General features: G+C 49.8%; 1 protein-coding gene across 10 annotated transcripts in view; it reads left to right on the top strand.

Moving 5' to 3' along the window:
* The window catches only part of ATP11C (ATPase phospholipid transporting 11C), a 55,292-nt gene that overhangs the window by 26,504 nt on the left and 4,393 nt on the right, over window positions 1-24,395 (top strand). The window contains exons 7-30 of one of the 10 annotated variants that reach the window (XM_071442141.1): window positions 1,618-1,721; window positions 2,283-2,333; window positions 3,169-3,233; window positions 3,765-3,846; window positions 4,220-4,370; window positions 5,151-5,348; window positions 6,216-6,377; window positions 6,475-6,632; window positions 7,489-7,560; window positions 8,412-8,485; window positions 9,138-9,241; window positions 9,781-9,962; window positions 10,508-10,771; window positions 11,099-11,273; window positions 11,903-12,005; window positions 13,214-13,359; window positions 13,721-13,780; window positions 14,812-14,939; window positions 17,287-17,422; window positions 19,207-19,272; window positions 20,054-20,157; window positions 21,563-21,716; window positions 23,309-23,399; window positions 24,249-24,270. In XM_071442141.1, coding sequence (XP_071298242.1) covers window positions 1,618-1,721; window positions 2,283-2,333; window positions 3,169-3,233; window positions 3,765-3,846; window positions 4,220-4,370; window positions 5,151-5,348; window positions 6,216-6,377; window positions 6,475-6,632; window positions 7,489-7,560; window positions 8,412-8,485; window positions 9,138-9,241; window positions 9,781-9,962; window positions 10,508-10,771; window positions 11,099-11,273; window positions 11,903-12,005; window positions 13,214-13,359; window positions 13,721-13,780; window positions 14,812-14,939; window positions 17,287-17,422; window positions 19,207-19,272; window positions 20,054-20,157; window positions 21,563-21,716; window positions 23,309-23,398 — 2,829 coding nt within the window. In that variant the 3' untranslated portion in view covers window position 23,399; window positions 24,249-24,270. Of the gene's footprint in view, window positions 1-1,617; window positions 1,722-2,282; window positions 2,334-3,168; window positions 3,234-3,764; window positions 3,847-4,219; window positions 4,371-5,150; window positions 5,349-6,215; window positions 6,378-6,474; window positions 6,633-7,488; window positions 7,561-8,411; window positions 8,486-9,137; window positions 9,242-9,780; window positions 9,963-10,507; window positions 10,772-11,098; window positions 11,274-11,902; window positions 12,006-13,213; window positions 13,360-13,720; window positions 13,781-14,811; window positions 14,940-17,286; window positions 17,423-18,705; window positions 19,149-19,206; window positions 19,273-20,053; window positions 20,158-21,562; window positions 21,717-23,308; window positions 23,400-24,248; window positions 24,345-24,395 lie in introns of those variants that run through there. The other 9 variants (XM_071442139.1, XM_071442140.1, XM_071442144.1 and 6 more) reach the window with 9 other exon arrangements.

Genomic DNA, 24,395 nt, shown 5'->3' with positions numbered 1-24,395 from the left:
GCAGCCAGCAGTAGGACTGGAAGATACTTTAACATGACATGATTCATTCCAGCACACTCTGAAGTCAGTGGGAATGCCACTGTGGATCTGATGTGCTGTTCTGGGGTTTGTGGCTGTTAGCTGGTGCTGGATCACCCGAGTGGGAGCTGGTGGCACAGTGCTGGTTCTGCCAGTGAGAAGGAGTTGGAGCTTTGAAGTGGCTTGAGGCTAAAAATAGCTAACCCTGTTAAAAGGCTATTGCTTGTTTGTCAGGTGTATTATATGTGTGAGTTCACGCTACTTTTGCAGAGTCTTGGCTCTTACCAACTTGTGAGCCTGGAGATGTGATGCTGAGTTTCTATATCAAGCACTGTGGTGGTTTTTTCTTGGTTTGTGGATTCCTGTAGGTGACTGGGAGCTGTCTCCTGTTTCATGAGGAGGTGAAGATGAGTTTGAAGGGGGAGAGGGAATAGAAAAGCCAGCTCTGTTTGGGGAAATAGATCTAACATTAGGAACCAGGGTTTGCTGTGAAAGGGGAGTGAGGGAAGCACGTTTGGGTAATCACCAAACCTCATCTGCAGGGGTATCTGCTGCCTTCCTGGTGGGGATTTTTCTGCTATTTGGAGCATGTCAGGTTGGGGTGTGGGAAAGGTGTCTGAGTGAGGGAAACTGGAGTAAAAATGTAAAAGAGATTTTTTCAGGGCTCTGTCTTTGAAGCACAGATCTTTGGCCATACGTTAGCTAACAGAACATGTGTTTTCTAAATGCACTAAAGGATATAAAGATCCTGGAATTGATTTGGAGGTGGCTTTGAAGTATCACTCAGTAATTGCACAGTGTCTCTGCTGATGGGAGCATTGCAAACCCCCCACAAGGGCTGGCTTTGGGCACTGCAGGAGCAGCTTGGACAAAAGCTGTGATGTGTCCATGTGTGCTGAAGAGGCAGGCAGGTCAGCAGAGCACACGGAGGAGGGGATGGCTCATGCCATGGCTGCAGTGTGTGTAACTCCGGGGATGCACAGGGAGGGGATGCACACGTCAGGAGCGGAGGAAGCGCTTTAATGAATTTGTTTATGAAGATGGATTGAGGCAGCCTGCCGTGAGCCCGCCGTGACTTGGAGCTCTGAGCAGCTCCTATAAATAGAGCCTGAAAGGCAGCGAGCAGATCCTTTGTGGGCTTTTCAGTTAATTATGAGAGATGAACCTTTGCAGCAGCAGCTGCTAAAAATAGCTGGGAGTCTGCCAGTGCTCTGCCTGCTCCCTGCTGCTGGAGCTGCTGTGTGGTTACCGTCAGGAGCCAGGGCAGGTGGTCAGCCCCTCCTTCACAGCCCCACCTGCAGCCTCCCCTCCGCCCCAGCCAGGGCAGGTCCCCGGGGAAAAGCCAAGGATGCTCTGCTTTTGGTGGATGCCTTGCTGAGACAGCCAGCAGCTGCTTGCTGCTGTGGTTTCCCTTAGCATTAGTGACTTTGCTCTCTCTCTGAGATGCTTCAGCCGCTTTGTGGGAGCGTGCTGAGGGCTCTGGGGAGCTGCTGGTGCTGACAGGCTTGTGCACAGTGGCATTTGAGTGACGGGGTGTAAAACTGGGGGGGTGGGATTGCTGCTGGGGCCTGTGGTGACCCTGCCTGTCTCCTGTGGCAGACTCACTACGCCGTGCGGGACACCACCGTGCTCTGCACTGATGAAGCCATCGACACCCTCACGGCCACCATCGAGTGTGAGCAGCCCCAGCCCGACCTCTACAAGTGAGTCTGGCCCTCCTGCCCCCTCCCCTGCCTGGGCTCATGCCCTGCAGGCCCCTCAGCGCTGTCACTCGGGGATCTGCAGCTCAGCAAAGCACAGTGCATCTTCTGTGTGCCAGAGCCCAAAAGGTGGCTCAAGGCACTGATAAGCTGCTGGGCCTCCTCTGCATGAGCATGGCAAAGTCTTCAAAGCTCAGCAGTGTCTTTGCAGAAGAGCCTCCCCTGTGCAGCTGTTTGTGTGGCACAATGAGCTGGTTTGTTTTTGTCAGCTCAGCACCAGGAATGGTCCCTGTACCATTTTTAGGCCATTTCCCTCCCCAGTAAGGTGCATTGGGCTGAATGACTTGCAGGAGTAAGTGGCCTGTGTGGCTAGAGCCCTTATGGGGATGTGCTGGGCTGGGTAAGCACCCTGAGCGTGGGGACTGTGGCTTCTCCCTGTCCTGAGCACAGCCACCCCTCTGGAACATTAAACTCTCAAATCCTCTTGTTTCTGGATTTGCTTCCATTTCCTTTGTAGTGTCTATAATGTGCTTGTAATACAAGTTTCTCATATTTTTATCACAGATTTGTTGGAAGAATTATCATCTATGGAAGTAACCAAGAGCCTGTAGCCAGGTTGGTCCTGCAGCTGCCTGTTGGCCCTCCTCAGAGGGGTTGGGCATCTACAGAGAATTTACAAGATCTGAGCTTGTCCTGCCATCATTTGGGAATTTTTTTTCTTTAACCATTCCAAAGATTTCATTCTAAAAGGAGGCCTCCCTTCTGCCATCCTGTGGTTTGTTTGAGCCCCTTTTGGGGAAGCAGTGCAGGACCACCTGGTAATGTCCTGCCCTGCTGATGGGGCACAAATTTATCAGGCAATGGCAAAATACTGTCATTAGAAGGTAAGCAAGAACTCAAACATCAATCAGAATGTTCAGTGGAAAAAATGAACATAAACCATCCATGTCCATAACATAGGTGATGTCCATAAACCATCCAAAACAGCTGACTATCACCAGAGCACGTTGGGGGGGTTTTTGCTCTGCTGGGGCTGTTCATACCCTGGGAGCAGAAAACTGGGGGTTTCAAAGAGAAATAAAAACACAAATGGGGCTGCCAGCATTGACTGACTGGGCTGGAATGGACAGGCTTCTGATGATTTTAACATTGCATTTTTGTATAAGTACTGGAACGTACTGAATCTGAACATTTTGCAGTTATTCCTCAAAAGCCTTACTGAAAATCCCCCAATAAGAGTGGAATCTTGCATCAGGGACTGTATTTGTAAGATGAAATGGAAATGTAATTACATAAAGAGACAAACTCAGGCAAGGCCCCAGTTTAACAAATCATGTAATCAGACGTAAGGAAACTTTGTTTATCTTTCTATTCTATTTCTAATTCTAATTTATCAAGTAGTTTGGATGTTCTTTGAGGGATGTAATGTTATAATTTCTTTTCTGTTTAGGTCTTTGGGTCCTGAAAACCTGTTGTTGAAAGGTGCTACCCTCAAAAATACCAAGAAGATTTATGGTGAAGTTATTTTTGTTTGTTTATTTAAATAGTTCTGATAAGTAATGACAAATGTATTTGTTCACTACTGAATCTGGAGAGGGAACATCTCTGCAGCCTGCCTACCTGGGCTGTACAGCTGCAGTTTTCATGCAAGCTGGTTGCAGAGTGGCCAGGTGAAATTGGGAGGCACTGGTTCCATCTGCAGGGCTGCCCAGGTGTGTTAATTCACCAGAGCAAGCTTTTCCTTTTGCCTGGGACACGCAGGGCAGGGAGCTGTGCCCAGATCCTCTCTGGGAGCGCAGTCTCAGACGTGGATGGTGGAATGTGGAGGCTGCTGGCTCTGTGTGATCCAGGGGCTCCTGCTGGTGCTCTGGGGTGCAGCAGTGGCATTCCTGGGCAGCCTCAGAGGTTTCTGGAGCTGAGCAGTCCCTGGGTGATGCCTCCTGCTCCAGCTGGGCTTTGGTGTAAGCACTGGTGCCCCTGCTGGCCCAGTGCCCGCTGCCTCCCTCCAGGCCCGGTCCCTTACGAGCCCTGCTCTGGTTCCTGCAGGAGTTGCAGTCTACACTGGCATGGAAACAAAAATGGCTCTCAACTACCAAGGGAAATCTCAGAAACGCTCTGCAGTAGAGAAGTGAGTATTTATGTTCAGGAAAGAATCGGTAAAACCTGTTGGGTTTGGGTTGGTTTTTAATGGATGGCTTGTGCAGAAGTAATCCCCTAATCTGCTGCCTTTTGTTTCAGATGCTCTCTGATTGCATAGAAAAATCTGGGTATTTGATAAAGCATATCTTGCAAGAAGCAGCATCATTTAGTAACTTTTTTTATTTAAAAACAAAATTAAGAAATGTTTAAATATATGAACCTGACCCTGAATATCAGCTGTGTCAAAAGCACTTGTTCTGTAATTCCCTTCTTAAAAGTAAGGAAGTCTTGTTCTTGCCTATTTACATGTTTTTCTCTATAAAAATAGCTGCAAGAATTTAAAAAAGAAACGTGTTTTTCAGATCCATCAACGCTTTCTTGATAGTGTATTTATGCATCTTATTGGGCAAGGCCACTGTGTGCACCACTCTGAAATATGTCTGGCAGAGTAATCCATTTAATGATGAGCCTTGGTACAACGAAAAGACTAAAAAAGAGAGAGACACGTTCAAGGTAAGTGGATTTGTATTTCAGCACCTCCTCCAGCTTTACTTGCTCTGCCTGTTTAGTTTAATCTGATCGTGCCTGCTGCCAGCCCTGGGAGTCCTGTTTGCTCACACTAAGTGCTGTTGTTTCCTTTGGTCTCTCCTGCTGTTTGTGCTTCTTTGGTGCCTCTCTCGTGCTTGTGCACAGTGGTATTTGTTTGGAACAGGGGCAGAGCATAGATAAATACTGTATAATGCAGAAATGCAGCTGATGTAACCTGGGTCCTTATCTGAACTCGAGATATCTTTCAGCTTTGAGTAGGTAAACTTAAATTGAGGCCATGTCAACCAGTTTGTTAAACCTGCCCAGACGTGGGCAGTCAAGCCTGAAAGAGTGAGTGTAAGTGTGCAGAGATCTTCACTGGATGGGTTATTGAGTTGATGGGTTATGTACAGGGATGTCACTGCACACTTGTACCCCTGCCACAGCCTGACTGCTCTCAAGCCACCTGCTCCTTTTTTCTGGTTACCTTGGGTCAGGATGAGCCTGTAGCAGTGTGTTCTTGAGAGGAAAATGCTTATGAAACATGGTTTTGGTCCTGTTCCTGGTAGATCTGCAGAAGACAGTGGGGTTTTCAGTGCCAAAGGAAATGGGATTTAGCCCTGCATCTCAGCTGTATTCATCTTCATGTTATTTTCCCCTATTTAACCTTTTCTGAGAAGCTGTCTAGAACCCCTGAGGTGTTGCTGCAAACTGCCCTTGTGCCCTGACAGCCACAGGCTGCATCTTCTCCTCTTTCCCGTGCAGGTCCTGCGGATGTTCACGGACTTCCTGTCGTTCATGGTCCTCTTCAATTTCATTATCCCTGTCTCCATGTACGTTACAGTGGAGATGCAGAAGTTCTTGGGCTCCTTCTTCATCTCCTGGGACAAGGAGATGTACGATGAAGAAATCCAGGAGGGAGCGTTGGTGAACACCTCGGACCTGAATGAGGAGCTGGGGCAGGTCAGAGCGTGCTGCGTTTGCATCTGTCGGGATGGGGATGTGGCTCAGGGTGCCCTCCCTGCGAGGAGCCCTTGCTGTGGCAACCCCTGGCAGTCCCCTGGGGCCAGAGCTTCCCCAGGGCTGTGGTGGCACTTTCCATTTGATGTGATTCCACTGGCTCTGCCAGCCAGATAAGGTTATAAATAGTGCATGAAAGAGCAGGAACTGGGTCACGCCAATTGTTTCCATTTTGGGGAAGATCAGGCGCAGCGCTCTGCGTGTCAGGGTGCTTTGCTTTCGCTGCTTCAATTAAAAATTAAAAGCCCTCTGTCTCTTTGAGGATTAGTGAAAATGTCTGCCCAGTCGTCTCCCTGGGCGTGCAGAGCACGTGCAGCTGGGGCACCCGGACTGCTCAGGCTTCCCTTTCTGCTCTGCAGCAGGAGAGATGAGTGCAGGGCACCTGAGTGCCTCCTGCTTTTGATTTTGCCTTAAAAACAAGAATAAAAATACACCTGGAGTAGCAATTAGCTAATTGAAGTACAGCTCCAAGATGAAAATCCCCAAAGGAGGCAGCAGACCTGCAGCAGCAGTTCTGCAAGCACTAGGGCTATAGCAAAGGACCCAAGAAAGTGAATGAGGAGAAAGTGAAGGGCCTGGAGACAGATTTTAAGTCTTCAGAAGCTTCCTCCTGCCACCTGTGCAACAGGCTGAAAAACAAAGGAGCAGAGTAGCAGAGCTACAGAGGGGTGCAGTGGGGCACCTGTGTGTGTTTGCAGTCGGGTTGGGATAGCCAGGGGCCCTGCACAGGGGCACAGGTACCCTGAGGTGCCCCAGGCTGTGTTCCTGGGGGCTCCTTGCCAGCCCTGAGGCAGCTGCCTGGTGTTGCAGGTGGAGTACGTGTTCACAGACAAGACAGGCACCCTGACTGAGAACAGCATGGAGTTCATCGAGTGCTGCATCGATGGGCACAAGTACAAGGACTGCATGGCAGAGGTGGATGGCTTCTCCCAGCCTGATGGGCCCCTCAAGTACTATGGCAAGGCTGAGAAGGTAAGAGATGTGTGTGCTGATGGCTGTGGGGGTTTGTGGCAGCTCCTGGCTGGGTGTTCAGCTGGTAATGAGCCCTCCCTCCCTCTGCCCTGCCCAGAGCCGTGAGGAGCTGTTCCTGAGAGCCCTGTGCCTGTGCCACACGGTTCAGATCAAGGAGGCAGACCAGGTGGATGGGCTGGTGGCACACCCAGAACGCAAATACACCTACATCTCCTCCTCCCCAGATGAAATCGCTCTGGTGAAAGGCGCAGAAAAGTAAGAATGTGAAGATGTTGGCTCTTTAATTCGCTCTCTCTGGTGGGAAGGAGGGAGGTGAGGGTGATCTGGAGGTGACAGATCCCTTTCCACAGTCTCTCTGGGAAGCATGTTGTGATAGCATTGCTGAGCCTGAGCTGCAGTGGGTTTAAATGAGCTCTGTGTTAAAGGGATGCTCTGTAAAGGATCTTCCCTGAGCAGCTCCCTGGGAGCCCATGGTTTGCATGCACTGAGAGCAGTCCCAGGCTGCTGCAGTGCCCAGCTGTGGCAGAGGTTTCTCTGCTGGAGCCCACCTGGCCTTGTGCTTTAATCCCTAGAAACAGAGACCAGTTACCATGTGCACATTGCAGTGAAGCTTTTTCCTTGCCATGCAGTGTAGGGTGATTACTTCTGTCAACCCCACATTTGAGCCCTGCCAGAGATGCTCGAGGGCAGGCTGGGTGGGGCTTGGAGCAGCCTGCTCTAGAGAAAGGTGTCCCTGCCCCTGGCAGGGGTTTGGCACTAGGTGGTCTCCAGCCCAAACCATTCAGTGACTGTGTGCTCTTGCCAGCCCCTAGGTTTAGCTGGAGGCTGTTGCAGCTGTGTGCACTTGCTGTGGCTTGTAAAGCTGCCAGAGAGGCAGTGGACCATGTCCAGAGCTCTGTGTGTCTGCGTGCTCCAGTGCCCAGGCTCTCCAGGGGATGGGAGCAGTGCCAGGACATCATAGCAGGCTCTGCATGGAGCAGACAAACATCCAGCCCTGCTCCTTAGCTCGGGCTCTCCTCTGCAGTGCAGGGGGTGGAATGAGAACATTGTTGTGTATGATATGTGCCAATGGGTGTTTTCAATGCTCTTCTGTCCTTTTGTTTATTGACAGGTATGGTTTCACTTTTCTAGGACTTGAAAACAATTTCATGAAAATACGAAACCAAAAGAATGAAACTGAGATGTAAGTGCTGCTGAGGAACAGGGCTGCTCTTCTGCACCACTCCCAGCCAGCTGATGGAGCTTGACCTTGCCAGGCTGACCAAAGCTGTTCCTTGGGGGCAGCCAGGCCGTGCTGACCTGCCCCAAGACTCCTGTCCCATTTACAAAGCACAGCACATCAAGGCATGGGCTAAAAGAGCCACTTGTAAAAATCCACATGTGGTTTTCTGATGTCTAAATTCAGGTCCCTCAAGAGCCTGCAGTCCTTTGTATGAATCCTTCATCTGCACCAGCTTGTGCAGGTGGCTCCTGGGATTCATGAGGTGGCTGCTGACCTTATGGGCCGTGGCTGGGGCTCACAGCAGGACACTGAGCCTAAACTTGTGACCTGGCTCCATTCCCTGTAACCTTTTCTTCCCCTCTGAAAATAGTTAGATTTTACCCTGTGCTCACAGCTTGGTGGACATCTGTGAGCCACTCACCCAATCCCAGCACTCCCTGAAAACTTGCCTTCACAAGCGAGTTTCACTTCTCCCCTCATGAAGAAACTTCTTATTTAACTGTGAGACTCAGTGTAGCTGCTTGTGGCATGTGGTGCCCCATTCCCTGCTGAGCCCCTGCCCAGCCTGGGGGCTTAGTGGCTGGTGGGTACCCACACCCTCAGTCCCATGCTCAGAGCACCACAGCACTACTGCAGTTTGGGCTTTTCCCTCCGTTTTCTTGTGCAGTAGCTGTAAAACTCATTCCCAGGTGGCTGATGCCACTTGTAGGGTGTATTGATTTCTGCAGCTCATTGTTAGTGATTTTCTGTCTCAAGTAGTTATTTTTCTATTTTTCCTTCACTGAGTCAAAGCCTTTCCCCTTTCTCTAAAGGTACCAACTGCTGCACGTGTTGAACTTCGACCCTGTCCGGCGCCGCATGAGTGTCATTGTGAGAAGCAGCACAGGTACAGGCAGGGAGCTCCCGTGGGCTCTGACCCTGTGTGCACAGCTGTGGAGCACATCCTCCTCCTTCCTGCCACCCACACAGCCTGAGCTCTTCGGTGTTCTAGGCTGGGCCAGCTAAATTCTGTCCTGGGACTGGCTGCTGTACAGTTAATTTTCCTTCATGGTAGCTGTTAGGGACCAGCAGCAGATGAGGGGATGAGAACAGTGACCCAAGGAGTGCTCCCTGCCTGCCTGCCTTGTTGCAGGCTGGAACAAGCACAGGGAAGACATGTGAGAATGTCCCCTGGGTGGGATGGGGTTTCATGGGAATAACAGACAACAATTCAGAGGTCACCATCCTTCTCAAGTGTCAGTCCTGCAAGGTTTGGGATGCTGCTCTTACCCTCCCTGGAAAGCTTGCTAAGGCTTACAGATACATTGTCCAGCCTGTTGCAGAAAACTTGCTCAGAGGCAGGTAGGGACACGCAGAGACTCAGCCAGAGGAGTTTCACACGCTGGTCCAAGGCCATTTTTGGTAGGCAGTTGGGTTTCTGGCAGTTCCCTCTTTAGTCCTCCCAGATTTCCTCCCTCTGCATCATTTGCTTGCTATTGGCATTGTTAACTCCTTCTGCAGCTTGTGAGTGCTATAAATTATTTATAATTTGCTTTTAGGAAAGTTGCTTCTCTTCTGCAAAGGGGCAGACTCCTCTATTTTTCCGAGGGTGCAGCAAGAAGAAATCCAGCAAACAAAAGTCCATGTGGACCGCAATGCCATGGTGAGCACACGGGTGGAATTTGGCTGGCTTCTGGGGTCAGGAAGGCCTTATTCCAAACATAGGGATGTGACCTTGCTTTGCAGTGAAGTGTTGAAAACGTGAGTGTCATTTCACATTGTTTTGATGTCAGGCTTTCCTTTTCTGTTTGGTTGGCTTCCACCTTTATTTGATATACTTATATGGTCTCCATCACAGTTGTCCAAGCATCTCCCAGGCAAGTTAAAAATAGAAATAACATCAGCAGCCTGGTCCCAGTGTGGTGGCACCCAGTGCTGCTCTCCCTGCTGGCTGCACACTCCCAGCCCTGCTCCTTCTCTTGGTTTCTTTCTGCACATAAGAAGCAGAACCACAATTATTACTCTGTACAAACACAGAAAATTGCTCTTTTGACACAAGCCAACAAATTATCCGTGCCCTCAGGGAGAGTACTGCCAGAAGCACTGATGGCAGACAAAAGCACCAACCACAAAGTGAGGAGCTGTAAAAAATCTGGGTTCAGGGCATTTGCCCACTTTGTTTTCTTTCCCTCCCCCTGCCAGGATGGCTACCGAACGCTCTGCGTGGCCTTCAAGGAGCTGACTGAAAAGGAGTATGACAAAATTGACAGGCAGCTCAATGAGGCCAAGATGGCTCTGCAGGACAGGGAGGAGAAGATGGCCAAGGTTTTTGATGACACAGAGGCCGACATGCACCTGATTGGGGCTACTGCTGTAGAGGACAGGTAAGGAGGTAGCTGCAGCACCAGCACTGTGGTGCCTGTGGTTCCTCTGTGACGTGGCCCTTGGCCTGGACTCGCCGTGGTGGAGCTGAACAGCCAGGGACGTGCTGGCAGTGTCCAGGACAATTAATTACACCATGGCACAACCCATTTCACAGTGCCCTAGTTGCTTAAATTGGCTGGTGTAGTAGGAATTGGGATTTATTAATGAAACTACAGAAATACTTGCACTTCTGGAGAGTGAATTAAGCACACAGCATTTATTTGCACATCAAAACAAATTCAATTCCACATTCAGTCATAGTAACTGCAAGTGTAAATTAAACTCTTACTGTGAGGCCTAAGAGTCAAGAGTATAAAGCAGCGATTTCTCTTTTTGTCTGCAAATAAAAATTTGGTATTGCTGACTTGTAATCCTTATTCCTGTGGCAGTGGTCTCCCCAGCAGGGGAAAAGTCGATTCCCTTCTCTTGAGCTGGTGTTTTTGGGTGCAGAGCCAGGCTCAGGGCTGTGTGACAAGGCAGAGTGATGCTGTGCTTCTGTTCCCAGGCTGCAGGAGCAGCTGGCAGAGACCATCGAGGCCCTGCACGCAGCTGGCATGAAGGTCTGGGTGCTGACAGGAGACAAGATGGAGACGGCCAAGTCCACCTGCTACGCCTGCAGGCTGTTCCAGACCAGCACAGAGCTGCTGGAGCTGACGGCCAGGACGGTGGGCGAGAGCGACAGGAAGGAGGATCGGCTCCATGAGCTGCTGCTGGAGTACCACAAAAAGCTGATCCAGGACCTGCCCAAAGCCAGGGGTGGCCTGAAGAGGTGAGTGAGCCAGAGGACCCAGCCGTGCCCGTTTCAGGTGCAGAGGTAGGACCATGCTGGGGCCCTGGGTGCTTTAGACACTGTGAGTGGTTCCTTTGCTTTGCTCATCATCTCTGCTATCAATTGGCTTTGAACTTCATTGCACTGTTCCTTTAGTGAGGGCACGTGCTAAGCCTAAGCCTTTTAAAATTGCTAAGCCCCAAAAAATGGATGGGAAGAAGATTAACCCAAAGCCAGGTTGTTTGGTTTTTTTTTCACTAAGATGATACCAGCAGCTAGGTTGAGTTAGTGTGTTGCAGTTTCAAACGTGTTCCTTGTTGTGCCCAGAAGCTGGACGTTGACTCAGGAGTATGGACTGATTATAGATGGCTCCACGCTGTCGCTGATACTCAACCCCTCTCAGGACTGTGGCTCCAGCAATTACAAAAGCATATTCCTGCAGATCTGCTTGAAGTGCACTGCAGTGCTCTGCTGCCGGATGGCTCCTCTGCAGAAAGCACAGGTATTTATTCACCTCTCACTGTGACACAGGCTGAATTCCTCAGCTGGGACTTCACCTGAGCATCCTAACCAAGCAGGACTTCTCCAGGCTGTGTGTAAGCCTTGTCTGAGCTTCAGGGCATGATGAAAGCACACCATTCTTTCAAATCTGAATGCAAACCCTTTGTTTAATGGGCTGGCAGGAACCCATAAACCCGGGCCAATTAGAAATAAACAAAACCTCCCAGTTTGCTCTTTTTTTTTTTCCTTTCCAAATTTGTCAAGTGGAGTTGGTGACTTCCTCACTGCAGCAGATGATGTCCCAGCCTGATAAGTGATGTGTTTCTGCTCCCTGGGATGCGTGAGAGAGCCCACCCTTGGGAGAACAGGGTCTGGCAGAAGGGAAGAGCAGGATGTTGCTGCTGGGGTTTGTTTTTAAATCTTGTCCTTCAGCCCTGCACAGCTGGGTTGGGCTTTTGCTCTGGTTGTGACTGCACAGCAAGTAAAGAGGGCTTTTATTAACCTGAGCTCTCCAGGTGTTATATTGCTGCTGTAAAAGCCTGATTGCTTGTCCTTGGAGCAGTGGGAAGATCTCTGGAGGCTTTTTAACAATTTTGGGTTCTGCTGCTGTCCTTTTTTAAAATCTCTTAGATTGTGCGAATGGTGAAGAACACAAAAGGAAGCCCGATAACGCTGTCGATAGGGGATGGTGCAAATGATGTCAGCATGATTCTGGAAGCACATGTTGGAATAGGTAAGAGTCCCTGGAACACCCATCTCACAGCCCAGACCTGTCTGCTCTGGCTGGGGCTCACTTCTGAGGTGCAGTTGGTGTTTCTGGTTGCACATGGCTAAACCAGTCCCACTGAAAAATGTGAGAAGTCTGCTCTTGCTTTCCTTGGAGGCAGAGTTTAACTCCAGATTAATGCTTGGGGTCACAGAATCATGGAGCAGTGTGGGTTGGAAGGGGCCTTTAAAGGGTCCAACCCTGCAGTGAGCAGGGAGACCTTCAGCTCCCTCCAGTTCCTCAGAGCTGTGTACAGCCTGACCTTGAGTGTGCCCAGGGACGGGGCACCCACAGCCTCTCTGGGCAGCCTGTGCCAATGTTTTACCATCCCTGCTGTGGAAGAGAGAGGTGAGATCATCACCTACTGCTCACCTGTGCTAGCACCATTCTCTGTGTCAGGGGCACACTGCAGATGGTGTTCCAAAACTCTGTGACCAGAGCAGTGGTGGGAAGGGTTGCTTGGGGCTCAGGGAAAAGGGGCACCAGCAGCAAACAGATGGTGGTTGGTGGCAGGGCAGTGGCAGGGCCAGGCTCCAGTGCCAGCTGGTGGCAGCAGCTCAGCACAGCAGCCACAGGGCTTTGTGGGGCTGGGGCCCAGTGTGCTGTGCCTGCCCTGTCCCTGTGACTGGCAGCAGCTGGAGACTCCTCCTGTCTGCAGGTGGTGTCTGAAATATGGGAGCCTCCTGTAATGCCACTGAGGAAGGGCCAGTGGGAGAGAAAGGGCACATTCTTCATTTGGGCTGTTGGAAATGCTGTGGTGCCCTCTAATGCAGGGAATCCAATGCAGTCCATCTGGATGTGGCTTTTGGGAGCAGAACAGCTCTGGGGGTGTCTCAGGAGGCTGAGCAGCTGCAGGGGAATAACTGAGCTGTGTGAGATGCAGGCCAGCCCAGGGGAGCCAATTCCTTCTCTTCCATCAGGTTTGCCCAGACACCCTTCACCAGCTCTTACAGGAAATCACAGAGCAGCCTAAATATAGCTTAAAACCTCCAGAGGCAGGTCTGAGTGTTGTGGAGCCAAAACCACACAAAGTATTCGTGTTTGGTCTCCTGGGGCTCTCAGGAGGGAAACTCAGCCTTTGTCCCTTTGAGGCACTGAGTGATGTGAGCAAACCCAGGGGGCAGCATCCAGATCCCAGCCCTTGGGATTAACCCTTGCCATGCTTCTGTCTGCAGGGATAAAAGGCAAAGAAGGACGCCAGGCCTCCAGAAACAGTGACTATGCTGTGCCAAAGTTTAAACATTTAAGAAAACTGCTACTAGCACATGGGCATTTATATTATGTGAGAATAGCACACCTTGTACAGTATTTCTTCTATAAGGTAAGGGGCAGTGTACAGCTGATTTCTTTGTTTATCCTGTGCATTTCTTTGGCAGTAGAATAAAATAATAAACAGGAAAAAAATGTGTGGGCTATTCTGTAGCTCTGTTTTCCCTCCCTGGGACAGGCAGTGCCTGCCATGTGCCTGTCCATTGAAAATAGTGCTCCCAGAGGAATGTGAGCATTCTAGTGTCTCCTGCAGGTACTAACACAGATTGGGTTTGTGCTTGATTGAACAAGTGCCCTACCTTGTCTGATGTTGTAATGTCAGACACTAACGTCTGATAACAGGAAAAACTACTTGGGTGTAGACTGAGAAGTCAAGTGCTTCCCTGCTGACCATTTGTCTTTTGTTTTCCCAGAACCTTTGCTTCATTTTACCACAGTTTTTATACCAGTTCTTTTGTGGATTCTCACAGCAGGTAACTTCCACTAATTTGTCTATAAAGGCAAGATAAAAAGCAAGTGGCAGGATGAGGCCTCCTAGCAGAGACTTGGCTTTTGGCATCCTGTCCCTTCACCACCTTGCTCTAGGGGACAGTAGGAGCTGGCCTCGTTGCTCAGCACCATATCTGGAACATAATATTTTGAGGCCATAACTGAAAAAAAAGCAATCTGCTTTCTTTCCTTTCCCATCCACCAGCTGTAAGCACAGGTGGACACCTTCCTGAAGCAGTGAGAGAAGGGTTTGGCTGGTTTGTCAGTGCCTGATTTTGCTACTTCTGCTTTTCTTACAAGAACGAGTTTTGAGCAGTTTCCTGATGTTGTCTCCTCTGCTGCATTTCAGTGCATTAAAAATGTCACTCAGAAGGAAGAATGGTTCCTTCTTTCTGTCTTTTAAAAGAAGACACACAATGGGTGTTAGCAGAGCTTTGTTTAATCCAAGTAAACATCAGAGGGGCAGATCCATGTGTGAGTGGGTTCATGTGCTTGGAGACAGGAGCTTTGGCTTTCGTGTCAACTTAAGGGGCTTTTGTGTCTATTGGGGTTCAAAAGTGACAGGAAGAGTGAATGGTGAGAGAGAATTCTCTGCTTGTTTTGGCAGAAACACTTGCCTTTTTTTAAAAAAAGGAGCTATAGTTCCTCTAAACCAGTCTAGTCTTTAGAGAGCCACAGGAGGCATCAGATGTATTAATAGAAATGGCAGCACAGGAGCAGCAAGAGGAAAGCTGTGACAGGGGCTGCTCAGCCCTGTTTTTCTGGGGATAAGCTGGAGATGAGACCAGCCAGTTACAAAACTTCTGCCAGTGGGGCAGGTTCCTGGGCACTGCAGGTGCCTTGTGCCCCCTTGCACTGCACAGAGCACAGCTCCATCCAATGAGGCTGTGCTGGGTGACCAAGGAGGGCATCTGTGTGACAGAGGGTATGCAGAGGCTGGTAATTTATGGTTTCATTTCTTTGTGGAGAGGCCTTTTTCTGTCTGTCTCATGTAACCCTTTGTTCCTCCTCCCAGCCACTGTATGATGCTGCTTATCTGACCATGTACAACATCTGCTTCACATCACTGCCTATCCTGGCTTACAGCCTCCTGGAGCAGCACATCAGCATTGACACCCTGACCTCGGACCCTCAGCTCTACATGTGAGTACTGCTGGGCTGGGCAAGCCTCTGCACACCTCTGTACCTGGGGTTTGAGTTGTCTGGGTGCAGGAGTGTAAGCAGGAGCAGGACAGGTGTCCCTGTCCTGGGATGGGGATCACCATGAAGGGCAGCAAAAGCCATTTCTGTCCCTCTGGCTCTGCTGTTCCTGCATTCAGGCTGAGCAGCCTTGTGTTTACTGCCTATTGCTGCTTGTTTATCCTCTGACAGTATCTGGTCTAGCAAACTGCACTGCTGTATCTCTGTGAAGGGTAAACTGTAGGTGGGATTCATCCAGAAGAAAATGGAGCTGTGAGTGTGGCCAGGCCATTCATTCACGTTACCTTTGAGCCAAGCACGTGATGGGGTGTGCAATGCAGGGAGGGGAGGTGCAGCCTTCAGGAGGAAAACAGATCCATTCATTTTCAGGAAGATGAATGTTTCTGAAGCCCAGCTCAGGCAGGTGGTTCTCAGCTTGTCTCAATGGATGTGGTCCCCCAGGCTTCCCCTCCACAGGCCAGGTCCCCTTGTCAGAACCCAGGGATCTCTGTTCATCAATCCACACACTGTGTCCTGCCACGTTGCCCAGGAAAAGGACAGCTTAGACTGTCTCCCTCTGCTTTGCCTGTTGTTTTCTCTCCTTGGTTGCAGCAGGGGGATGCTCCAAACTTGCCCAGGAGCAGAGATGCTTTCCATCTTCCTGCCAGCCCTGCCCACACACGTGCTTGGGGCACCCTTCAGCAAAGACTAAGGAAGATGTTTTCTGGAGGAAGCCCCTCTCCAGGCCTCCCTGTTGCCAATTCCCTGGCCTGGCAGTCAGCTCAGCCCTGGGGAAGAAGCCAGGTCAGGGCTGCTCTGGGCAGTGGCCCGTGCCAGCCCTGCCACTGTGGTGTGATGCTCCTCAGCAGTGGAGGAGCTGTGTGTGGCACAGCTGTGCTCGAGCCAAGAGTGACCTCTGTGCAGCAAAGGGAAGGGGAGTTACCAGGTGCCTGAAATACTGTGTGAACATTGCCTTAGGTATAGAAACAGCAGTGAATGCAGCAAGGGCTGTGAGGCTGGGAAGGGGCTTGGGTGGTTCTGAAGCAAACACTCAGGGCCATGATTGATTAGAGCTCTATATTCCCTCACGGTCTGGATATTTAAATAGCTTGGTAATTGAATATTGTGCGACAGAGAGCAGGAGCAGCAGCCCCTGTGCCTTCCCCTGGTGGGCTCTGGGGTGTGTGTGGAGGGGAACAGCCTGGCTGGGGTATTCAGAGTGTGCATGTGCTGCTGCTGCAGGAAGTGCTGAGCTGCTGCAGTGCAGATCCTGACTCTGGGAAATGCTGTTTACCACGAGCACTGCAGGACAGAAATGGGAATGCAAAACAGAGCTCACAGGGAGGAAGCTGCTTGTATTTTCTGTGCTTGCAGTACCCCACGCTTCCAGTCTGGTTTATCCTTGCTGGTCTCTCAGACCCACGTTGTGACATGTTAGAGTGTGGTCACAGCATCATCCTGGGTGGGTTTCAATAGGATCTCATTTCAGAAACTGCAGCTACACGAGCCCAGCACCCCCAGGCGTGCAAAGTGCATCTTGCTGAAAGTGGATGTATTGCTTTAGGAGTTAAGGAGAATAATGCAGAAAAGGTGGGGACTTTACAGAAAGTAATGTGAAAAAATAATGATGCAGGGAGCTGTTTTTAACTCCCTCCTGCCCTGACAGCCACCCTCCACTCCCCAGGCCCTGTGTGTGGCCCCTGCAGAGCTCTGATCATGGCCCATCCATTTGCTGCTGCTGCCTCCATGCCAGATCTCATCCTGCATTCAGCCAGGAGCCTCCTGCTACAACCCCTGTGATAAAAACACCCACCATACAACTCAGGAGGTTATTTTCAGCCTGTGCAGAAAAACACCACCTCAGGGAACGGGACTTGCAGAGCTTTTCTCAGAAAAGGACTTTGTGCTTTCAACAAAAAGAGGGAAACACACCACGGATTTCATGCATCCCATACAGCTGCTCTTTAGCCTTACCCTGCTTTTAAAATTTAGCAGAAAATGTCAGTTACCATGGGCAGCACAGGGGCTGTAGGAGAGGTTCAGGACAGCATTGCCTCTGTTCACTTTGTGCTTTTTTCATCCAAGTTTTACTAGAGGAGAAAGACAAAACAATTCATATGCTGAACCTCTTGTGATTTGCCATGATCAGCAGCTGATATTAGAAGTGTTCTTTATGTCCTGACAGGTATTTCTGTGGTTTCCCCCCTTGGCTCCTCTGCAAGGGCTGGCTCCAAGCCCCCAGCCCTGCTGTGAGGAGCCTGCAGCACAGCCTGGCCTGTGCTGATGGTGCTGTTACTCCATCTCTTGGCAGGAAGGTGTCAGACAATGCCATGCTGCAGTGGAGGCCCTTCCTCTACTGGACCTTTCTGGGCGCCTTTGAAGGACTCGTGTTTTTCTTTGGGGTTTATTTTCTTTTCCAAAACTCGTCCTTGGAAGACAACGGAAAGGTAATGGCCCCAGAGAGAGGAAGATGAGTGTTTGTGTTGTGTGCTGCCTCTGATGTGCTGGCAGGGAATATCTGCTTGAGCTGTGCACTATGTCTCCAGTCTTGTCCAACAGTGGAGCCTTGCTTATGGTGTGATCCTGCAGCAAATGCTTGAAATAAAACCTTTCCAGATCGCCATGGAAACGGGGCAGAGCTGGTTCACTCACTAGGTAAAAGGACTGGGCTCACACACAGCTCTGTTCAACACTCTGCACAGTGCTCTCCCCTCCTGTGTGGGATCCCAGGCACTGGCCCAGGGCAGGGCAGTGTCTGTCTGTCCTTCCAGCAGGGACAGCCTGGAACTGAGCACGTGCTGGGCTGGTTGTGAGCAGCTGAGTTAGCCCCCCTTGCTGAGATGATGGTGCTCCCTAGGGCAGCCGTGGTGCAGGGCTCCTTGTGTGCTGTGCGTGCCTGGGGCTCTGGTTTCAGCCTCTTTGCCCCAGGGAGGGCTGGGCTGGCCTTTTGCTCTCTTTTGGAGCCAGCACAAGTCCTCAGCTGCTGGTGGCAGCAGGGTGTTGTTGTCCCTGCTGCCTGCTTGCTTGTGCCTCTGCTGTGGGGATGAGCACTTGCATTGCTGTGGGAGCTGCTGGGGTTAACTTGCACAGAAAGAGGAGGAAAAAAGATGGAGGGTTTTTTTATTTTTCCTTTTTTTCTCATTTTTTCTTATTTTGCTGGTTAACTGAGTACAGAGCAAATCACTAGTGCAGGGCAGCTGCTCAGATGGCCTGAGTGGTTTCAGGACCCTTTCCCCAAGGGAATGTGCAGTGTGTTATTAGATCTTGGCTGATGGGAAACTTCTTTACACCATCACAAGTGACCCCTGAAAACATCAAAACTCCTTTTAGCGGCTAACACTTGGAGAGAAGCTGATGAAATTTCTATATGTACATCCATACACTGCATCACTGCCAGCACTTATGGCCCCAGTATATGCAGCCAAGCCCCTGTATTGTCAGATCAGTGCTCTTCTGTATCTGTAGCCATTCTGGTTGGATTGGAATGAAACATGAAGCACTGATGTGTTCTGCAAATGCCTTCAGAGGTCAAATCTATGTGGCACTACAATAAGATCTGTGGTTATGTCCTGTTCTGTAAACACTTATGCCTGTAAGAACTGCTACCAGCAATTGTTCATAATATCCATGTATGTTTGATTGACTCGTTTTTCACTCCTATTGACTTTAATTTTTTTGCATTTTTTGGAAACTTTTACATTTCACTTTCTGTTTTAATGTATGCATTCAGAACTTGACAGCCTTTGGTAAGCATCTCTCCCATTCATTGCCATCACTGGATTTATAGACAGTATCTGCTTTCCTTTGTGTGCATAGTCCCCAGTACCCACAAACAAACCAGCTGGGACAGCACCAGTACCCACTGGTGCCTTCTGCAAGGGGACTGCAGAGATGATGATGATGATGATGGGTGTGGCGAGAAAGCAGAAACTGAGTAAATGGCCAAGAAACCCTGAGCTGCAGGTGGTGCAGTGACTCGTGTCCTCATTGACATTGCTGTTAGTAGGAGGCTGTCCCTGTCACGTCCCAGCTCTGTCCCCTGTCTGTCTGTGGCACTGCATGGCTCAGGGTGGCGTGCGAGGCGCGTGCCGGGAGCTGCCGAGCGCCCGTGTCCCTGTCCCGTGGCTCTGTGGCTCTGTCCCTGCCCTCCCCTGCTCCCTGCCTGTCCCTGTCCCCGTGCTGTGCCTGCCCAGGAGGCCAGGACGCTGTGGCAGTGCCGTGTGTTTTGCAGGTGTTTGGGAACTGGACCTTTGGGACCATTGTCTTCACCGTGCTGGTGTTCACCGTCACTCTCAAGGTCAGCACCTCCCTCCCTTCCTTCTCGGGCACTCCTTGCAGGCCTTTCCAAGGCTGGTGTGCACTGTGAAACCGTGGGCTGGATGTGCTCAAGTGTCTGAGTATTTCCCACCACACTTAAATCTTCTCCCATAGAGGCAGAACCTGCTTATACTTTCCTTTGTGTAGTCTGTGCTCTTTTAGTGTTTGTTTTGTTTAAATTATTTTTCTATTTTTCCCCTCTTTTGAGGACTGCAGTTGGTTACGGTTGACTTTTCCTCACACTTTCACCTCTTGATGTTTAGTTCCAGCAAGAGGAGAGGAGCAATAGAGAATTTGGGTTTGTCCACCTTGTTTCAGACAAGGCTGAGTGCCAAAGTGATCACAAAAGCACATGTGTCAAATAACAATAGCAAATCTATTTTGTTTCATGGAGCTTTCCAGAACAAACTGTTTGCATAAGACCTTACAAAAGGTCTTTTGTGTTTGGTTCAGGACAGCAGGTGGTGACAAGAGGCAATTACAGTCCCTGTAACCTTTAGATGTTTCTTTCCTGTAGGATCAGGGGTTGCATCAAATTTATTCCATTTAAAAGTGTCAGTTACAATTAGAACGCCACTGTTTCCCTGCTAACATTGTGCCAGACTGTGGACATTGAAAATGTTTTTCCTGGTGCCCATATGCACAGAGGTAGCTGTTTGGAGAACCTTCAGCCTTAATGTGAAACCAGTCTGAAATGTCACGTCAATGCAATGCAATGCACTGTGCATCTAAAGCCTGTTTTTGTCTCTCTGTTCCCACAGCTAGCGTTAGATACCCGATTCTGGACGTGGATGAACCACTTTGTGATTTGGGGCTCCCTTGCTTTCTATGTGTTTTTCTCATTCTTTTGGGGAGGAGTCATTTGGCAAGTACCGTTCCCTTTCCCCTCGGTTAGGGCAGTGCCCGGTGCTGGCTTTGGCAGTGCAGCACCCCCTCCTCAGGGCATCCTGAGACTGGCAGGTGCCAGGGGCTGCTCCTTCCCCTGCTGGCTGGACAGGGCTGCCTCCCCCACAGCCCCAAGGGCAGGGCTGGAGGAGGGCTGCTGCACCATGAGAGCTGTGGGAGGAGGCTCAGCCCAGCAGAGGGAAGAGCCTCCAAGAGAGAACACCCTGGGCATCATCCAGGTGCTCGGCTTGGGCACGAGGTGTTTGCTTTTCTGCTGCTTGAGGCTCTTGTCTTTGTTGGGGGGTTCTAGAGGAAACCTTTTAGGGTCTGTTTGTGCATGTGGAGGAGAGAGACAGAAAGAACTTGTGGTGGGAAGAACCTCAGTGAAACAGAAGGAACAGGTGGGGCAGATGCAGGGCAAAGGGGACCTGGTCCTCTGGGACAGAGGGGAAAATAAGGAGGAGAAAGCCAGGTCCTGGTGTTGAAATGATGGATCTGAGTAGGAGAAATTCTCATTGATGTGAGTGCACCCAGGATTGTAGGTTTCATGTGTTGCAAAAGCAGGTGACATTAGTACATTACAAACATGACAGTTTTGCATTTCCTGTGCTGCAGTCAATGTTCAGTTGACATTCACAGCACCTCTGTTTTACACCTTTGCTTTGCCATGGGATATTGGCTGGATCCCTGATCCAGCAACCTGCTAATAAGGATGTGAAACAGATTTCAGTATTTTGTGTGGAGGTCACAAGCTTTAGCTCTTCAGTTAACTCTTGCTGACCAACAGATCCAGATCTGCAATCTGGCCACATCTCTATCCTAAATGTGAATTTTCTACTGAAAACTCTTCCTACTGTTTAACTTGCATAGCTCAATATTTTTGATCTAACAGTAAGCAAAAACAGCTTGGGGATCCTTGTCATGAGTTACTGATGAGGTGTTTTTCACAAGCAGCTCTTGGTTGCTCTCCCTCATCAAGGAAAGGAGGAAGGGGCAAATAACCTGTTGTGATTGGGAGACTCTGGATTTCCCCTGTCAAAACCAAACCAGAAGCTATAGCCAAGCCTGACACTGAAATAAAATGTCCTGATTTTTGATGAGGTGAATAATTTATCAGTGATGGTGGCTAAATTCAAACCCCTTCCCACCCTGAAAAGAAACAGATGTGGAAGATGCAAAATGGATCATGGCACTCTTCAGAAACAGTGCAGCTGGAGGCAGGAGATGCATTAGGAGAAGGATGGACAGTGTGTTTCTGTGCTGTATCCATCTGTGTCTGAAAGGGAGGCAGAACTGCTAATAGCTTTATCTGAAGTCTCCTTTGGTTCTGATCTTCTTGGAAAACCCACGTTAACCAGAATTTGTTTGTATCCTTTCTTTTTCAGGCCTTTCTTGAAGCAGCAAAGAATGTATTTTGTATTTGCTCATATGCTGACTTCTGTTTCCACATGGCTGGCAATAATTCTCCTGATCTTTATCAGCCTTTTCCCAGAAATTCTTCTAATAGTTTTAAAAAATATAAAAGAGAAAAATCATCAGGTAAGGAACGGAGGTGATGTATCACACTGTGTTTTTAGGAAGACTGTTCTTACCCTTAGGCACCAGATGTGAACCTTTAACAATAGCACATACCACTCATGTCTCAAGGAAGGCTTTCTAGAGTCTTGCCTTGCTCTTTCACATGTCCAAAAGTTATTCTAAAAATCCTGCCTAGATCTGCAGCAGGGAGAGAGTCAAGCTGTGCCTTCCCTGGGTGGGAATGTGGTGTCTCCTAGAGAAGAGCATAGGCCTTGTCCAGCCTGAACTGATCACCAGACACCCTTTATCTTGTCCTGGGAAGAGCTGTTTGTTTTTGTGTCAGAACAGCAGGGCTGCTCCCCTGGCTGTGTCCCCAGGTGCTGTGCAGTGGGAGCAGGGTCAGCTCTGCTCACACCTGGGGTTTTCCTGTGCCAGGGCTGCAGCAGGGCACAGCTGAAGGGGCGTGGGCTGGGCTCACATGCAGTCAGGTAACCCCCACCCCTGGCCATTGAGGAGTCACAGGAAGCTCTGGGTTGGAAGGCTCCCTGAAATCACCCAGTCCAGCCCCCTGCCAGGGCAGGGATGCCATTCCTAGATCAGGGTGCCCAGGGCCCCATCCTGCCTGGCCTTGGACACTCCTAAGGATGGGGCATCACTGAAGGTGAAAGCAGGGGAGATGGTGAGAGAGCTGTGGTTGTGTTTTGTGAGGATCCATGTACCTTCCACTTGGGTGTGATTTAGTAGTTTCCAGCTGGACACCCCTGTTGAATGGGCTGGGAGTGAGTTGCTCTCAACTGCAGACATAGGAGAGCTTGGGGCCAGTGTCCTGCAAGGGTGACCTGGGGATTTCTGAGCCCCAGCTCAGCTCACCTGGGAGGGTGACCCATTTTTGCCTTCAGCTGCTGAGCAAAGATCTGGCCCCTCTTGCAATACTTACTTTCAAGAGTGCTTTTTATTCATTTAACAAAGGCTCTTGTGAAATCACTTAGCAAAGCAAAGTGAGTGTCAACTAGAAAAGTCTCTTCAGATGTGCATCCCAAACTAAACATAGGCTGAGCCATATTTAAATGTACATTTTGAGTAAGAGCTTTATTGTAAGTGCCTGAAGGAGATACCAGCTCTGGATATCTGTGCCAGCCATCAGACACCAGAGTCAGCTGCCTGATTTGTAAAGGCATCTAGGACCAGGTCGATGATTTCAAATCAAAACCCTTGTTAAGAATCCTGACCTTAATATTGAAACAAAATAAAGATCAGTGTCCCCAGGGAAGCACACAGTGAAAACCAAAATTAGGGACGTTGTATGGGAGCCTGAACCACAGCTTGGTGGCCAAGGGTCCCTTCTGGAAGGGGAGGAAAGACTTAGGCCAGGTTGTTGGGCATTTGCCCTTGATCCCAGTCAGGGACAGGGTTTCACTCCCAGTGTCCTATAACAGCACATCAGCTCTGCTCGGCCTTTATTAAATTTTCTGTGTGGTAATGTGGTGGTTGTTTTTATTTTGTTTTGGTTCTGTTTGTTTTTTTAACTGCAAGGCGCATTTGTGTTTTCCTTGGTTTCTGCCTTTCTCTTTCTTGTACTGCAATTTTCTGTCTTTTGTGCTGTTGTGAACTAGGTAACGAAGCGCCTTCCTTCCTCAGGAACATCCACTATCTTCATGCTTTCTCAAACTTCCAGCAATCACAGCTTTTCTTGGAGTGAATAAGGTGATTTCCTTTCTGAGTCGCAATGTGTTGCTTGCTCACTGCTTTTTTCTTCCTTCTAATGCCTAACTCCTGAAAACGCCCCTTTAGATGTGCTCACACAGCAGAACCTCGCTTTCCCTCACCTTTTGCCTTAATTTAAATCTTCTGCTTAAATATTTTGTCTGTCTCTTGCCCTTGGGTCTCTTGCTGCAGCTCAGCTGGGTGAGCTGGTCGTGCTCAGGGTGTCCAGGTGAGGTGGACACAGACAAAGCTGGTTACGCTCTCCTTCCTTGCTGTAGTTTTGTCTCAGTGGACCAGACAGGAGTGGGACAAGGTGGAATTGATGCTGGTTGTCCTCTGGGTGAATTGTCCAATGGCTCAGGGCTGTCTGACCTAGGAGGAGCTTCCCCAGTCCATCCCACTTGTCAGTGCTGCTGTTGTGCTTTGTGTGAGTGATCAAGCCACAGCCCACCAGCCTCACATCAAGGGCCAGTCCTGGACCTGCTGGCTGTGGGACTGGTGGGGTCACCCACAGCAAAGCACCCTGACTGCCTGTCCCTGGTGTTTGGGTTCACTGCAGCTCTCCACCATTTCTTGCTGTTCTAAAATACCAGTTGTGAGGAGATCAGAGATGTCTTCTGCTCCCTCAAAAGCACCTGCAGCGTGAATCTGCAAACACTTTGAGGAGCAGGGCAGTTTCTGAGCACCCCCCATGCCTCTGGCACTGCAGACCCAGGCAGTGCTGGTCAGGGTGTGCTGCCCCATCCCTTGTGAAATGGGGGACTGTGAGAGGGGCTGTGTGTCCTGCACTGTGTGACCAGGCAGGCCCAGGGCTCGTGTGCTATAAGTCTCTTTGCCTCGCTGTTGCAGAGCAGCAGGAAGGCACCTGATTCATTGTCGGCCAGACCTTCTGTCAGACCTCTTCTTTTAAGAACATTCTCAGATGAGTCTAATGTGTTGTAACAGGTACCCTGTCCTGAGGATTGGGATGGTTTTAAAGGCATTGATTAACCAAAT

This window comes from Agelaius tricolor, unplaced genomic scaffold, assembly GCF_023055355.1.
Source record: "Agelaius tricolor isolate 1412-34295 unplaced genomic scaffold, bAgeTri1.0.p SCAF_17, whole genome shotgun sequence".
NCBI lineage: Eukaryota > Metazoa > Chordata > Aves > Passeriformes > Icteridae > Agelaius > Agelaius tricolor.
The sequence above is the reverse complement of the archived record's forward strand: the minus strand, read 5'-3'. Positions and strand labels throughout refer to the sequence as shown.